Source organism: Saimiri boliviensis, chromosome 9 (assembly GCF_048565385.1).
Source record: "Saimiri boliviensis isolate mSaiBol1 chromosome 9, mSaiBol1.pri, whole genome shotgun sequence".
Classification (NCBI taxonomy): domain Eukaryota; kingdom Metazoa; phylum Chordata; class Mammalia; order Primates; family Cebidae; genus Saimiri; species Saimiri boliviensis.
This window is the reverse complement of record NC_133457.1, coordinates 49,849,637-49,867,718: the sequence shown is the minus strand read 5'-3', so window position 1 is coordinate 49,867,718 and position 18,082 is coordinate 49,849,637. Positions and strand designations below refer to the sequence as shown.

Here is an 18,082-nt window from a genome sequence, read left to right as displayed (position 1 = left end):
GAGAAAAAAAGCAAAGAAAGCAAATACTATCTTAGCACTTTTATAAACATAATTTTGACCTTGTGAACCCCTGAAAGGGTCTCAGAGACACCCCCCCCCCCCCACCAAGGGTTCCTGGCCATATTTTGAGAACTTTTGTGCTGGGTTAGGGATATAGACATAAAACACCCAGCATCTTTCTCCACCATCTGGTAGAGAAAAGGCACAAAACAATATTTACATTCCAATATGTCCTTGCTATGCTAGAGATAAGCAGGGGCTCTGGGAGGACAAGGAGAGGGACTTAATTTGGTCTTGGTTATGTATTTAGGGGTGGAAGAGTAGGGGAGGGTCAGAGTCCCTGTCAGAGACTACCTGAACTTAGCTGAACTGAGCAGGCAGGAGTGCAGACATGTGGATGCAAATAAAACCATCTTCTCTGATAGGCTGATAATCATGAGGATCACCTAGGGTACCGGGCTTCCAACTTGGTTATAATTGTGTATTTGGCCAGGGTGCACTGGGTGGCTTGGGGACTTTTTGCCTGTCCTGCATTTATTATACTCTATACCTTCTCAAGTAGGAGTCAGAGCTGGAGACATGCAGATAACAGTTCACATAAATAAGAAGGGAAATTGGCCTGCAGTGTTTTTTTCCTGAAGCATGGAGAAGCATTCTGCAGTGAATATACTGTAAACCAGATAATTGCCATCCATCGTTCTGGACATCTTGGAATCTAAGGCATGAAATGGAATTTGCAATAAAAATGTATCATGCATTTGCTACCTTCTAGAACAAAGTAGATAGCATAAGCCACAAGGGTTTTATTTTTTGGCTTACCAGTAGAGAAGCAGAAGTATGGCGTTTCTGAGCTTAAGAGAAATTTGTACTCTCCCATCAAATATTCTCACTCAATTTGAATACAAAAGTCTAAAAAATTCTTCATCAAGTGTGATGATTAGTTTGTGATATGTCAAATTGTCTGGGCTGTAGTACCCAGTTATTTAATCAAACTTCAGTCTAGGTATTGCCATGAAGGTATTTAATAGATGTGCTTAAGATCTACAATCAGTTGACTTTAAGTAAAGGACATTACTCTCACTAACATGGATGAGCCTCTTCCAATCAGTTGAAGAGCTTTGAGGGCACAAACTGTGGTTTCCCAGAAAAGAAGAAACTTGCCTCAAGATTGGAGCATCAACTTCTGTCTGGGTTTTCAGCCTGCAGGCCTGCCCTACAGGTCTCAAATTTGCTAACCCTATAAATGTATGAGCCAATTGTTTAAAATTCTCTCTGTATGTTTCCTTGTCTCTACACACACACACACACACAAACACACACACACACATAGAGGTGTATGGATTTAGAGATTGTTATTACTATTGGTTCTGTTTCTCTGGTGAACTCTGACTATTCATTCCCCAGTTCGCTTTAGTATTGACTATATTGCCTCCTTGTACCCTACTGAACACTTGGTCCACAGTTTGACCCACAGGGGATGGAACTGAATGTGTGCCATTGCATTGACTTCTTGTGGGGAGAAGGATGACCAACCAGGGAGAAAATTTCAGTTCTTCTGTCTAGGAGCCATGGTCTTGTTTATATGAGTTTCTGAAGCTCTCTGAATCTGTTCCTTCATCCACAAAGTGAAGCCAATTTTGCCATCCTGCAGGGGTCCTTGTGAGAACTTAATGAGATCATGCCTGTAAAGGCTGGCACATAGTAGGCCCTCAGGAGTGGCAGCTTCTGATTAGCTCTGTTAATGAATCTGGTTTGCCAATGGCAATTACAGAAAGTTTTAGACAATTACGTTTATTAGCATGAATTACAAAGTAAGTTAAGGACTGTTTTGGGGGTTAAAGATGTTTAAAATGCAATGAAGTATGAGATATTGAAGTAATAACAATCTGAGAATTAGAGATATAACAATTTAATGCACACTTCAGTCCAATAACATTCGGTAGGTAAAATATTTTGTGTAAAAAATGAGCTGGCTCTAGCAAGTGAATGTGAGCATTAAACAATCACAGTCCTTTTTTCTCTGCTCCTTTTTATTCTAAATGATCTTTTTCTGCATGGCTCCTGATCTTCTTCATTGACTTCATCTAATTTTCCCAGCCCCTGGGAGTTAAGCCCGGGGTTCTGTTAGGTCTTCGTCCTACCAATGGATTAGTTGGGTTATGGGCATGCTAGGTCCTGCGTGGGTCCTGATTCCAGCCTGTAGATACTGAGGTGCAGAAGTGAAAGCCTCGGCAACCTGTGAAGTGCTAGTCACCACTGAGTCAGCTCTAACTCAGAGTCTTATTTCATCTTCCTCTTAAAAACCTTGCGGAATTGGTATTACCTCCATTTTATAAAGGAGAGTGGAGGCATGGGAAGTTGGAAATACTTGGCTAAGATATCCTGCGGGTATATCATGGCAGCGCTTCGACACTAAGTGCAGTACCCCTTACACTGAACCTCAGGTTCTGTCTTGGGGTGAATTTTGGCCAATTAGCTTGATCCAGATGGCTTGTGCAGAGACAACTTAGAATTTCAGTTTCATAAATCTCACATGGTACCCAAGTGTACAGTTTTTCCTAGCCTTGCTCCTAGGCCACATGTCACGACCCAATGGGAGACTGGCATATAGATCATCCCCAGGCTGGAGAAACTAGATAAAGTCTTTAAGAATGTCTATACTCTAAACAATTGAGTATTTATGAGTAGAAAATAATAGTTGGAAAGAAAGAAGAAAACAGTATGTTGAGTGGACAGATGGCCAGGTAGATGGGTAGATAGGTAGATGGGTGGGCTGATGGTTGGATGGATGGATGGATGTAAAGTAGGAAAGAAGTGAGGAAGGGAGGAAAGCAACATTCTGCCCCCACTGAAAGTGCCTATCAAGCAGTTAAGAATTAATGACTCAGCTGTCTTTTCTTCAAACACTTTTTCAACCCAATTAAAATCGTGAAATGTAATCTCATCTGTGGATATTTTTCATGTATGAGTCACACACATGGGATCTGTATTTGAAACTCTCTAATTGGTACCTCTAGCGAGTGATATAGGTTGTCTCTAATTAAATGATGGCAAATGTCACCATAAGATTTGGGAGGCATGTCCTCCTCCTATTTGCATGATATAGGAATGCCTACTCATTGGAATCAAAGTACTGCTAATTGCTTCAGGTATTGGAGATGCTGGCAAGGAAAAGGTGTGCTCCCCTCATTTACCAGTGACTCAATTATATGCTGGGCACTGATAGGAACTGTAGTCATTGCCGTGATTAGGATGCTGCCTCCCCCTCAAGGGGCCTCACAGTTCTTCATAAAAGAGGAATGAGGAAAGAGCCAATGGCAATGCAGTGGACCTGTAGCATGAGAGCAGACAGTACAGGGTGACAGGGGAACAAGAGGTCATCCGGGGGAGGGGAGTGAGTTGAATCTGCAAGAATGAATGGACAGGAGTAAGGAGTGTGGGCACAGGTGTCATTGGGCACAGCACAGTGACAAGAAAGGCGTGGATAACCTGGGGAACTTCAGGCCTTGGGTAGCCTCATCTAATCTCCTCGTGGAGGGCAGGGCAGCTTCCTAGCCTAGTATCCTAGCAGGAGAAAGGCGGGATCACATTTGCCTAGACAGGGATCCTATCCCAGCTGGACTGAAGCTAAGAATAAAAATACTTTTCAAAATGCTATTATAGCAGTTATAGTTAGGAGTCATTTTATTATAAGATACTCAAACTCGTACAATTTTTTAAAAAGTTAGAGGAGAAGAACTATTGAAAGGCTTCACTTGGCAACCTCAGACACCCCACAGAAGGCTGAGCCTGTGAAAGGTGCACAGGGGATGGGCTAGAAAACAGGAGTGGAGAACAGCCTGTGTGTTGCCTGCAGCCACCTGGGGTCCATTTCTTCTCTCTGCCTATTTACTCTCAAACTATGTGTCTTTTGGAAGATGGCTTTCTCTGATTTAAATGGATTTTCTACTCCCCGTAAACTCTGTGTGCTGATTGCATGAATGCTAGCCCCAACTCCCTCTTAACTTTCATCTCAAGATTTCAAGTCCCCATGATCAAACAAGCTCTAGTTTCTAGGCTTGTGAAATGAAAGTTTCAAGGTCTAATAAATTGGCCTACTCCACCCATCAATTTCCCCATGGGTCTAGTATCTATGTTGGTCTAAGCAGTTCTACCAGGAGATTAGGTCAGAAAGGGAAGCTGAGCATGGCAGGCAAAAGACCAGCCTTTGGAATAATAGATTTACCAGGGTATAGTTAATCTTGCCAGAGCATTTTGCAATCAGTAAATCATGTTTTTTTAACTCATACTTTTAACTAGGGAGCAGTTTTGGAGTTCTAAAGATCAAGGGGTAGCCAGAAAGGTCAGAAAGTGGCCAGAAAGGTCAACTTTAGGATGAAAGTATAAAGATTCAAAAGGTAAATCATCAGCCATTTGGCCCTGCTGCTTGGATATAGCATTAATACACTTTTTTTTTTTTCCCCCTGTGGAAGCAAAGAGAAGAGAGCTGAGGATCTCTCCTGAGGAATGCATCTGTGTTCTAGTTAAAGGCACATTGGGTGGTAAGACCTAATTTCTGTGTAAATGGAGCAGAAATATCACACTGGCATTTCCTCTGTATGAGTGCAAAGACACTGGCATTTTCCAAATGCTGAAACATCATGGAAAACAGACAAGAAAGAGGGAAGAAGTAGTCCTAAAGGGGCACAGCTCAGCCTCCAGAAGGGAGGTGCAGAAAACAGGGACATTATCTTGTCAAGAACTGATAAAAACTTAGTTCTTGTGAAGTTACATTCAAATGAAGCACAGCATGAGCTGACTAACCTCGAGCTATTGGAACAAAAAGACAAAGCATTTTGTTCAGGGAGGAAACATCAGGGTATGGAACAGATTAAATAAGGAATAACAGCCAAGCCACAGGCATTAATAGCCACTCCTTCTTTCTGGAAAGGAGATGGTTCTCCAGCATCCCACGAAGCCAGGGTTTGGGAGTAGCTCCTGGATGATTTCTGTACATGCCAGTAAGCACTGGGTAATGTGAATGCTGTCTCAGTCCAGCACTGTGGCTGGCTTTGCTCCCTCAAACTGTGTTCTACAGCTAAGCCAAACTAGTTACATTTCCCCCAAGATATATTAAATGCTTTTACCACTGGGCCTTTGCCCATCCACGTTCTTCAGCCTGGAACCCTCCACATCCTTTATGCCTGCTGAATTTCTGCTGCTCGTGACTTAGAATTTACTTCCTCCAGGAAGTAATCCTGGGTTCCCTTGACTGAGGTAGTGCTTCTCTTCTCTTTTTCCATAGGACTCTGCTCATCCTCTTCCCACTTCCCTGTTAACATACTGTTTACCCTTCTAGTCTGGCCGTCCTTTGAGGACTAGGACTTCGTTCTTGCCTCACATGTATTGGGGCATAATTAACACAGACAGAAAGGGATTCACCTCTTCAAGTGTGAGGTTGGATAAGTTTTGAGAAACACAAACATGCAGAAGTGTAATCCCCACTACATTCAAGATACAGAGTGGTTCCATCATACCAGAATATTCCCTTGTTCCCCTTTGCAATTAAATCCCACCCCAAGCCCTAGCCACTATTGATCTGTTGTTATCTGTCCCTCTATCATTGTGTTTTCTAAAATGTCATATGAATGGCATCAAATAACATGCAGTCTTTTTGGTCTGACTTCTTTCACTTCATTCCGCCAGTGAAATGCTTTGGTGATTCATCTCTTTTGTCATATGGATCAGTAGTTGTTCTTATATTGTTGAGTGGGTGTCCATTATCTAGATAGACTAAAATTTGTTTATCCATTTGCTAGTTGATGGCCATTTTAGTTACTAGTTTGGCACTAAGTATTCTGAATAAAGATTCTGTGATCATTTCTATATAAGTCTTTTCGTGTAATTTATGTTTTCATTACTCTTGCATAAATCCTAGGAATAGAATTGCTGAGTCATTTTATAAGAAACTGCTAAACTTTTGCAAAGTGACTGTATTATTCTTACATTTTTACCAACAATGTCTAAAAGTTCTAATTGCTTTACATCTTTATCAGAACTTGATATTGTCAGTTTTATTTTAGCCATTTAAGTGGTGATGTAGTGTTATCCCATTGTGGCTTTAATTTACATACCCTTAATGAGTATTGATGTTGAACATCTTTTTATGCTCTAATTTGCTGTTTATATATATTTTAGTGACAGTTGTGTTCAGTTTTTGCTTTTTGGAAATCATATTGTCTTATTTAATTGAAAGAATTATTTATGTATTTTGGCTACAAGACCTTTATGAAATGTTTTACAAATATTTCCTCCTACTCTGTGTCTGATAAATTTTTTTTAGTGTTTGTCCGAAAAAAAAAGTTTATCGTTTTTATAAAGTTTGATGTTAACAAATTTATCTTTTATGGGGCATCCTTTTTTTCTTTTCATTCCTTCTAGTACATCTAACCCAAGGATGCTAAGATTTTCTTGTATGGTTTTATTTTAAAGGTTTTATGATTTTAACTTCTACATTCAGGACTATGACCCCGGTAGAGAGGGGGTCATTTGTGTTTATGGCGTGCAGTAGAACTGGAGTTTATTTTTTGCATACAGATACTCATTTTTTTTTTCTAGCAGCACTTAACTATGCTCCTCCCCATTTAATTATCTTAAAATGTGTGTCAGAAATGGCCATACGTTTGTGACTATTTCTGGACTCTTTCTTCTTTCTGTTGATGTATATGTCTATCTTTATATCAACACCACACTGTTTTGACTAGGTAGATTTGCAGCAAGTTTCAAAATCAGGTAGCATAAGTCCTTCAACTTTGTTCTTTTTTTCCAAAGTTGTTTTGGTTATTTCAAGTCTTCTTCATTTATACATACATCTTAAAATTAGCTTATCCTTTCAAAAAAAAAATCCTGCTGGTATTTTGGTTGGAGTTATATTAAATACATATAAATGAATTTTGAGGAAAATTTACATCTGAAGTATATAGAGTCTGCCAAATAATGAGCACTGTGTATTGCTCCATTAAAACCTCTCCAGATCTTTGAATTATTTCTGCAGTGTCAGGGTTTCCAGTGTATCAACTCCTGCATATTTTCTGAAAGTTATTGCTAAATTTTTCATGTTTTTGATTCTATTCTAACAGTATTTTAAAAGTGAAATTGCCTGTTGTTTGTTTCTACATTGAAATACCATATTGACTTTTAATAGCGACTTTCTATCTTCTGACCTTCCTAAACTCTCTTATTAGTTCTAGTAGCATTTTTGATTCCATAGAATTTTTAAATTGATGACCGTGTTCCCTGTGAATAATGACTATTTTACTTTTTCATTTCCAATTTAATATTTTTTTCTTGCCTTATTGCACTGGCTATAACCTATAGTACAATGTGAATAGAAGCGGTGAAAGTGGACATCCTTGTATTCTAACTGCTGTTGGAAGGAAAGCATTTATTCTTTCACAATTATGTATGATACTAGCTATAGGTTTTCGCAGAAGTTCTTTATCTGGTTAAGAAAGTTATCTTCTATTTTTCATTTGCTAATAGTTTTAATTATAAATAGATACTGAATTTTTTCAGATGCTTTTTAAAGGACTTCTCATTTTTATCTCAATGCTTGGTATGTTTTCTGTAGATTTTAGATACCCCATTAATATTTATTGAATGAATGAAGCTGGGGTAAATATTTCTGAGAGTGCAAGGGTACACCTTAGCCACTCAGGATCATGAGATGGGGTAGGGGGAGTTATGAGTATTTGAATGCCTACTCTGCTCCTGGGTACTGTGTTTGCTTACATCATTTCTTGCAATTTTCATGACATTCCTGAGAAATAAGTATCTCCATTTTACAAGTGAAGAATGAGTAATAGATGGGATGATTTAAAAACTGTAACATAATTGAGCTCAGAAAAGACTTTTATGTTTCATTATTCAGTAGAAATAAAAAGGTAATCATTAAATTCAAGAAACAAAGAAGGCTGTTTGCAAATGTGATACAAGCTAAGATGGAGCATGATTCAGTCATATGATGGAGTAAAAAATAAAGAATCCAGTTGATCTGGATGAAAGTAATGTTGTCCTTGAAATGGTCATTTGAAAACTAAGAAGAGAAAGTAGTTATTACACATCTTCATAGTCAAATTAATGTAAATTAAAGTTATTGGTTTGTAACCCTGATGATTTTATCTATAAGGGACAGAAGGCAATTTTGTTTATGAATCAATCTTGACAAAGCAAAAATCTTGATAGATGTGAGAGTTGTTAGAATGTGGGAGACAAGGGAGAAAATCTGGGGGATGATAGCATTTATCATCCAAGTTGAAATTCCATTAAATCCCTCTAAGCTTCAGTTACCCATAAAATGAGAAATAAAGTATTACCTAATGTGGTGGTTGTGAGGATTAATGAATGTATGTATGTAAAATGCCTAATATGTGACAGGTACCCAACTAACGGAAGTAGTGATGGAGAGAAGTAAAGGAAGGCAGACTTGTGCAGAGAAGGAAGTCAGCCCATTTCCTAATGAGGGGAAAACCTCAGCTTAAAAGTTGATCTATAAATCACCTCTCCTGCCAACACTGTCACTGCCCAGAGAGCAGGGTGGCGAGTCTGAGTAATGAAAAAGCTGCAGCTGTGTGTCTAGCACAGGACATATGAATGACAGAACAATACTGTAAGTGGCATCATCATCAGCATTTTACAGTTGTGGGAATTGAAACTCTGAGAGGCCACCGGATTCATGTAGGGCCAGCTAGAACTGGCTGAGTCAGGGCTAAAACCCAGAACTGCAACTTTAGATTTCATTGCCTGCCACTGAGCCTATCTAATTTAGACCATTTAGATGGGCACAATGAAGCTGAAACACTGAGTGAGCTCCTGGCGTATGTTCTGTACACAGTTCTAATGAATAGGCCCCTAGGTTTAATTAAGGGGCAAAAAGATTTAATTGTTTCCTCCAACAGCTGCAAATTATTTACATTGCATTTGTGTTGATGGCTAATAAAAGAACAAAGGAGTATGGGGACAGCCCATGGGTGGTTGTAATTCTTCCAGGGTCCATAATGAAGCATTGGTCTGAATGCCAAAATGTGAGGATGGATGTGCCTACTGCCCAATTCACACCTGCAGTGGCCAGAGCTTCTCTCTGCCCTGGGCATGGTCCAATCTGTAAAAATGGGTTTCAGGGGCCAAGACCTGAGAATAACAAGGACATGTCTCTGCCTCATTAGACTGCTTTTCAGTTAGTTTGTGATTGCTGTGGAATGGGTGAGAAGGAGCAAAATGGTGGCCCTGGTTGAGTCTGCCACTGATCCTGGATAAGGATGATGATGTGGGAAGGGACAGGAGCCACTGTTTCAGAGCTACTCTCAATTCTGTAAGCTCTCACTTTGCTGTAGCTACTGAAAAATTTGTAGTGTAATATATACAGTATACTACATACAGTATAATGTGCATTACATATATATCATGTGTGTGTGCATGTACTTTTCATATATCACAAACTGATGAGTTTCTGATTTTCCCACCTATTAATTTTCAACCATATAATTGCCTTGGGAAAGTTACACCTTGTGGAGGTAGCTTATTTTCTTTATAATGATCATGCCTACCTCACAGGATGTTGTGGTAAGCACTGGATATATGACCACACCTTTTAAACTATGAAGCAGGGTATGAGGGTTGGCATCAGAACAATTTTGATTATTCTAGTCTCCTCTCTAACCTGCTATTTTGATTCTAATGTACCTACTCTATATCCAGACTTCTGTTGAGAGTATGGGGGGACTGAAAAAAGAAGAACCAAGCATCTCACAGTTGAGTAATCAGATTAACATTTTAGAAAGATCACTTTTGATACCAGTGTGCAGAATAGACTGGCGTAGCACAAGACTTCCAACAGAGAGACCAGTCAGGAGGCCCCTGCAGCTGTCCAGATAGGAGTGGGTTGGGCCAGAACCAATCAAACAAGGCATACAAGGGGAAGGAATTGGCAAGAACTAGGTTTTCAACAGATGAGGTTCTCACATAGGAATATTATACCAAATCCTGGCACAGTCTCATTTCAGTTCTTTACCCTTCATTAGTGCCTGCTGATATAAGTATACTGTATACAAATGAATATTTGCTAGGACTGCTGGAACAACATACCACATACTGGGTGTATTTGTCCGTTTTTTTGCTGCTGATAAAGACATACTCAAGACTGGGCAATTTACAAAAGAAGGAGGTTTAATTAGACTTACAGTTCCACATGGCTGGGGAAGCCCCACAATCATGGTGGAAGGCAGGGAAGATCAAGTCCAGTCTTACATGGATGGCAAGAGGCAAGAGAATATGGAAGATGCAAACAGAAACCTCTGATAAAACTATCAGATCTTGTGAGACTTAATTACTACCACGAGAACAGTATGGGAGAATCTTCCCTCATGATTCAGTTATCTCCCACAGGCTCCTTCCCTCAACATGTGGGAATTATGGGAGTACAATTCAAAATGAGATTTGGATGGGGACACAGCCAAACTATATCATTCTGCCCCTGGCCCCTGCCAAATCTCATGTCCTAACATTTCAAAAACAATCATGCCTTCCCAACAGTCCCCTAAAGTCTTAACTCATTTCAGCATTAATCAAAAATCCACAGTCCAGAGTGTCATCTGAGACAAGGCAAGTCCCCTCTGCCTATGAGTTTGTAAAATCAAAAGCAAGCTAGTTCTTTCCTAGATACAGTGAGGGTACAGACACTGGGTAAATACAATCGTTCCAAATGGGAGAAATTGGCCAAAACAAAAAAGCTACAGGGCCTGTGCAAGTCCAAAATCCAGTGTGCCTGTCAAATCTTAAAGTTCCAAAGTGATATCCTCTGACTCCATGTCTCACATCCAGATCATGCTGATGCAAGAGTTTGGTTTCCATGGTTTTGGGCAACTCCACCCATGCGGTTTTGCAGGGTACAGCCTCCCTCCCAGCTGCTTTCACGGGCTGGTGTTGTGTGTCTGCTGCTTTTCCAGGCACACGGTACAAGCTGTCAGTGGATCTAGCATTCTGGGGTCTGGAGGACAGTGGCCTTCTTCTCACAGCTCCACTAGGCGGTGCCCAAGTAGGGACTCTGTGTGGGGGCTCTGACCCCACATTTCCCTTCTGCACTGCTCTAGCAGGGGTTCTCCATGAGAGCCCCTCCCCTGCAGAAAACTTCTGCCTGGGCATTCAGTCATTTCTGTACCTGTTCTGAAATCCAGATGGAGGTTCCCAAACCTCAGTTCTTGACTCTGTGCACTGTAGGCTCAATACTATGTGGAAACTACCAAGGCTGGAAGCCTAAGCAATATGAAGCCATAGCCTGAGCTCTATGTTGGCCCCCTTCAGCCATGGCTGGAGCAGCTGGGATGTAGAGCACCAAGTCCCTAGGCTGCACACAGCTCAGGGGCCCAGCCCACGAAACCACATTCTCCTCCTAGGCCCACTGGCCTGTGATGGGAGAGGATGCCACAAATGTCTCTGACATGTACTGCAGACATTTTCCCCATTGTCTTGGGGATCGACATTGGGAACTTTGTAATTTATGCAAATTTCTACAGATGGCTGGAATTTCTCTTCAGAAAATTGGAATTTTTTTTCCTATCCCATTGTCAGGCTGCACATTTTTAAACTTTTCTGCTCTGTTTCCCTTTTAAAACTGAATGCTTTTAACAGCACCCAAGTTACCTCTCGAATACTCTGCTGCTTTTAAAAATTTCTTCCACCACATACCCTAACTCATCTCTCTTGAGTTCAAAGTCCCACAGGTCTCTAGGGCAGGGGCAAAATGCTGCCAGCCTCTTTGCTAAATTATAACAAGAGTCAAGAATCACCTTTGCTTCAGTTCCCAACAAGTTCCTCTTCTCCACCTAAGACCACCTTAGCCTAGACTTTATTGGCCATATTGCTATCAGCATTTTGGGCAAAGCCATTCAACAAGTCTCTAGGATGTTCCAAACTTTATTGCATTTTCCTCTCTTCTTCTTAGCCTTCCAAACTGTTCCAATCTCTGCCTGTTACGCAGTTCCAAAGTCATTTCCACATTTTGGATATCTTTTCAGTGACGCCACACTCTGCTGGTAGCAATTTTCTGTATTAGTCCATTTTCATGCTGCTCTAAAGGCATACCACAGACTGGGCAATTTACAAAAGAAAGAGGTTTAATTGGACATCTTAACCATCCTGTCTCACATGGGTGACAGTGGGCAAAAAAAAAAAAAAAAAAAAAAAAAAATGAGAAAGATACAAAAGCAGAAGCCCCTGAGAAAACCATCAGATATTGTGGGACGTAGAACCACAAGAACAGTATGGGGGAAACCAGTCCCATGATTCAATTAACTACCACTGGGTCCCTCCCATAACATATGGGAATTATGGGAGTACAATTCAAGATGAGAATTGGGTGGGGACACAGAGCCAAACCATATCACTGGGTATCTGGGAAGAACACAAACTTACTGTCTTACACTTATGGATGCCAGAAATAAGAAATTAAGGTGTTGGTAGGACCAGATTCCTTCCAAAGACTCTAGGAAAGGCTCTGTCCCAGATTCTCTCCTAGCTTCTTGTAGATCCTTGGCCTGGGGCTGCACAACCCCACCTTCACATGAGATTCGCTCAGTATGCATATATTTGTGCCACAACTTTCCCTTTATATGAGCAGACCAATCATATTGGAGCCATCCAAATGACATTTTAAAACTTGATTAACCCCGGTAAAGATTTCACCTCCCAATACGTTCACATTCTGAGATTCTAGGTGTTAGGATTTCAGTGTATTTCTTTATGTGCAGGACACAGTTCAACCTATAACATACTTAATATGTATTTTAAGTGTATTAATTGTTCATTGGTTAATATTTAACTCAGCTAGTCAAATTACTGAAGAACAACTTAAGTTGCTAGATAATTTAGACCACTGAGATAGACATAGTCTTTAAATGATCAGAAAATACTCAAGTATCTGTTATATTGTTACATATATAATATTTATACATGTGTATGTGCATGCGTGTATATATGTATATAAAATGCAGTAACTTCTAATGATGGATCAGATTCAGTTGAGGTCAGATACTCCAGCATAAATAGCAGTAACTGCTAGTTTATTGATTGATAAAGGACTTTAGCACTGAAATACCTATTAATAGATGGTAGCATTAGAGAATTAAAGCTTTCAATCAGTTCTCAATAATATTTATCTATACTGGGCATCCAGAAATACAAATAATGAGATTTTGGTGAGGTGAAGGACCCATGGTCTTAGAGGCAAAACAGTGATTGAGAGTCACTGCTGTCCCTCACCTTCCGAGTGGTTGAACCTCTCCCTGCCCTTCTCTGAAGGTTTTCTGAGTTTAAAATGGGATTTTCATGCTCCATGACTCTCATGGGATTGTTGGATAAGAGCCTATGAGCGGGCAAATATACAGTCTTAATAATACAGTATTATGGGTTTGTTATTCAAATAGTGACCCTGTTTTGTTTGGTTTTGTTTTCCTATTTTCTAGTCAATAAGCACAAGCCATGGATCGAGACTTCGTATCACGGGGTCATAACTGAGAACAACGACACAGTCATTTTGGATCCACCACTGGTAGCCCTGGACAAAGATGCACCAGTTCCTTTTGCAGGTAGGATTATGCTTTGTATGGCTGGTCTTGGCTTACTTTGAAGATGTGCTGTGAAACCTCTGCAAAGCCCAGAATATGGCTTTATAGCTATTGTCACCACCCTGTGCACCTCTAGATCAGCCTGTGATGTTAAAGCTATATGCCTCTTCTTATTTCTGGGGGGAATTCTGGTTCTCCTTTTTCTTTTATTCATCTTGCCTCCAGTGCAAGACCCTTGTTTCTTTTTCTTCTGAGAGGTGGTAAATTGCTGAAGTGGACTGTGGAGTTGGAAAAGTTGGGCTAATAAGGGTCTTAGGGGAATTTTACCCATAGGGAGATGACCTGTTGTTCCTACTACCCACATATAATTGGTGAACTTGGTAGCTTGGTAAACTGGCAAGAGAAAAGGGAGAAAGACCAGGAAACATCTGCTGAGAGGGGCACAGGGTCTTGTCCTTGAGCTTCCAAGTGAGTGTATCTTTGGAGGAGGGATCCCCAGACAGTGCCATATTTCCCTACCAGTCTTGTGGCTAGAGAGCCTCTCACTATCATCAAGGCCACCTCTGCTTCCTCCTTGGATTCTCTTCAAGGGATAGGCCCCCGGAGGGGTGAGTGAGGAACTCAGCTATGTCTCATGCTTCCATGGATTTTGATGAAGAGAAGGGACTGGTGATGGTGGTGGAAGGAGGGATTAGACAAAGGGTTTCTGAAGATGCCTGCATCATGAATAATATTGTTAACATTTTGTAACTGTCAGGAGAAAGACAGGAAATTTAATGAAGGTTTTCAAGATTTCTAGAAGATTGCTTTATGATAGATGGGTGCCAGGCTAAGGTTTTCACCATGATGAAGTCTATTTTTTCTGACAGTTTGTCTGCTACATTCTGAGCTACTTGGGCAAAGAAAAGGGGGTTCTGCACCTCTAAGAGATAAGCTCTGTGAAGACATCTTTTATTATAGAATATTATAAAGTGTGGAGTGAGAAGGTAGGTTAAATGGGGAAATTAAGATAAACCCATAAGCATTCTTGCAAAGAGTGACGGAGATGCTCTTTACTCCCAGAATAAAGCTTTGTTTTATGTAGAACTTCCGTGGTGTTTAGAATTGAGGCATTTCCATACATTGCCCAATCACTCTCAGAGTCCCAGTTTTACCAAATTACAGTTGGAAGTATAAACTTGCAGTCTTTACCACAAAAGATGAAGTATCTTCCCTAGACCTTTTTGCCAGTCTAGGAAGACTCCAGCACATCTCTTTCTTGGACATAGCTGATGATGGTATTGGGCTTAGTCGGCAATTCTTAGTGATCCCTGGAAATGAGATTTTTAAACAAATATTAGTAAAAATGTTTGGGCCACAGAAATGCTCTGTTTATTATGCACTTAAAAAATAGATGCCAGATGTAGTGGCTCTTGTCTGTAACACCAGCACTTTGGGAGGCTGAGGCAGGAGAATCATTTGAGGCCAGAAGTTCAAGACCAACCTGGCCAACATAATCAGAACCCATCTTTACAAAATAAAATATTAATAATAATAATTATCCAGGCATGGTGGTGCATGCTTAGTCGTAGTTTCTCAGGAAGCTGAGGCAGGAGGATTGCTTGACTCGAGGAGTTTTAGATGATTGCTGTGAACTATGATTGTATCAACTGCACTCTATTGTAGGTGACAGCAAAACCTGAATAGAAACAACATTTAAAACTTGGGAGATTTAGCATAAAAATGCAGGATTATAGTTTATCTTGATAAATCAGATCTGAAATACAGAGCTGAGTGTGGCTTTTCTTTTTCCCCTGAGCATGAGCCCCTGGCTTCCCCCAGCCCCTTCCTTCGGAGCCTATATGCAGAGGTCCTCCCACCAAGCAGATCCTCTCATTCACCCTTCCATCTGAACATGTGACCCCTCTTTCAAATATGGCAGAAAATAAATGACAAACAGGAAGTAATCAGATGATACGAAGTCATTGCAGTGTACTGAGGCTGGCACTTTAAAAGATGACCAATGTGTCTGATTGTATGTCTGCCTTTAACGTCCTGTTCTTTAATGTCTTTTAATGTAAAATAGTGAAAGGGAAACTGAAGTCATTGAAAAAGCTGTTCTACAGTGAAGTCATAAGCTCTCTAATGTACAGACCAGAATAAAAAAAAAAATTACCTCAAACTAATCTGATATTTGAAAGTTTGCATTTACAAAAGGTTATTTAAGTTTGTTGGTTATAGGGCTGCAGAAGAATTAAATGTTTTATCTGGAGACTCACCAAAAGATTTCCTTAAGTTATAAACCCATCAAATGCCTTTAAACTTGAATTTGTATTCTGACCATTCGATGCACCCACAACTGTTCAGCACTTCTTGAAACCATAGTTTGTTTCTAAGCCAAGCTCTGAGTAGTTATTTCCATTTAAAGACAACTTCCATACTTCTGTTATTTGCAGCTGCCTTAAAAAAAAATCTAGCTTAATGCATCAAATATAATCCTCCAAGCTCTTAGGGGTAAAAAATAAAGGTGCTTTTTAGAATAACCAGAGCTATTTTTCTCAGTGTTATTTATGATCGGCTCTAAGACAGGACACAAGGCACTAGCCATCCATCCATGCTGCAGGCATTTATTTTAAAACATTTGTCTTAAAAAGAAAATACCGAGGATTTATTTCAGATCCCTATCATTCTCATAAAATTGAAAAATTCATATCTGCCAACTCCATCACTCCTCGAAGTCAACTGAAGCTTTTAGCTCTCCCTTATCAACTGCCCTTGTATTGGATGTCAGTTTTTCCACCCCTTTCCCAGTGGTCTTTATTTCCCATTTAGCCCAGGAGGTAGGCTATAAGCTTTGTAGAAGAGAGTTCCATCCATACCATTTGTGCTCTGCCTTATTTCTCTTACCTGTCTCCCCCTTTAATTTTTTTAAGAAAAACGTTCTACACGTAGATTCTGCCAGTTTATCATTTAGAATCATACACGATTTCAAGTGATTTTCATTTAAATAAGTGCAAAATTCAGGGATTTAAAATAGCTTTTGTGGTAGATCTCCTGATTACAATAGTAACAAGTGAGGTATATGAGATAAGTATTTATTGTAGAAACTGTGGATAACATAGTGAAACACACAGAAAAAGCACGAGGTATATGTTTTTATAACCCCAGAGAGACTCTTTTAACATTTTAGTGTATTTCCTTCTTGTCATTTTTCTACCTTTTTTTTTTTTTTAACCTTCATGCTTGTAGCCCCAGCACTTAGGGAAGCTGAGGCAGGGAGGATTGCTTGAGCCCAGGAGTTTGTGATTATACTGGGTGCTCATGCTTGTAGCCTCAGCACTTTGGGAAGCTGAGGCAGGTAGGATTGCTTGAGCCCAGGAGTTTGAGACCAGCCTGGGAAACATGGTAAGATCTTGTCTCTGCAAAATAATAGTAATGATAATTAATAGTAATTAGCTGGGTGTGTTGGCATGTACCTATATTTCCAGCTACTCAGGAGGTTCGGGTAGGAGGATCAACTGAGCCTAGGAAGTTGAGGCTGCAGTGAATCGAGACTGTGCCACTGCATTCCAGAGCCAGACCATATCTCAAAAAAACATGTTATTATACCTCATTTTGAATACTGTAACATATTTTTTCCCATTAAAGTAATGAAAATTTGCCATTTTATTGCATATTTTTCTTCAACTTTTTAAATGGCTGCATGATTACCTACTTAATGGCTGTTCTAGGGTTTACCATTCTCTGTTTGATTGGCAATATGTCTATTTTCAATTCTCTTTTATTATAACGTGTGTCCACATTTCAGATTCTGTTGTTTGGATGGATTTCCAGAATTGTAGTTAATTGGCCAAGCATTTTACAGGTTGTGAAACATGTAAAATTGCTTTCCAGAAAAGTTCTATGAGTTTGCAATTGCATTCAAGCCACCGAAGCCCCTCAGTCCCTGGCCCTCATAAGGTTCATTCTAATGGTGTGACTTAGTAGTAGCTTTACTGTCATCTGTAAAATAATATAAGCTTTCCAGGGCTGTTTGTTGTTTTGATGAAATTTAAAGAGTGTCTATGAGACATCTTGCAACGCTTCAAGATTTAGGAGAAGTTTAATAAATTTGAGTTTTCTATTCCATACCCTCCTCCTTGCCAGTTTTGCAGGGGAGATAACTAAGAGAGACTAAGCAACTTGCCCAGCATCCCAGAACAGGCCAGCCTGGGACTAAATCTAGAGCTAGGGCTTCTCGGCACTTACTCTGAGTTCTCTTTCCCTGTGATATTGCCTTTTGATCCCTGCCCCACCTGATCAGTAAAGTGCTGATGCTGAGTCAGTGAAACCTCCCTCAGACTTGAGTCAAGTCCATTAGACTTGACTCAATTCTCAACCCAGTGTCTGAGCTCTATAGATCTGACCCTCTTAGAGAATCAGATATAGAAAAAAAATCCTTGAGTAACAATGAAAATCCCGTCCACTGCTTGGCAAAAAAATGATAATGAAAGCAAGCTGGGCAC

At 40.1% G+C, this 18,082-nt stretch overlaps 1 protein-coding gene across 1 annotated transcript in view; it reads left to right on the top strand.

Moving 5' to 3' along the window:
- Positions 1 to 18,082, top strand: part of CLSTN2 (calsyntenin 2) — a 639,705-nt gene that overhangs the window by 231,009 nt on the left and 390,614 nt on the right. Inside the window, exon 2 of the mRNA XM_039462018.2 lies at positions 13,497 to 13,619. Coding sequence (XP_039317952.2) covers positions 13,497 to 13,619 — 123 coding nt within the window. The remainder of the gene's footprint in view (positions 1 to 13,496; positions 13,620 to 18,082) is intronic.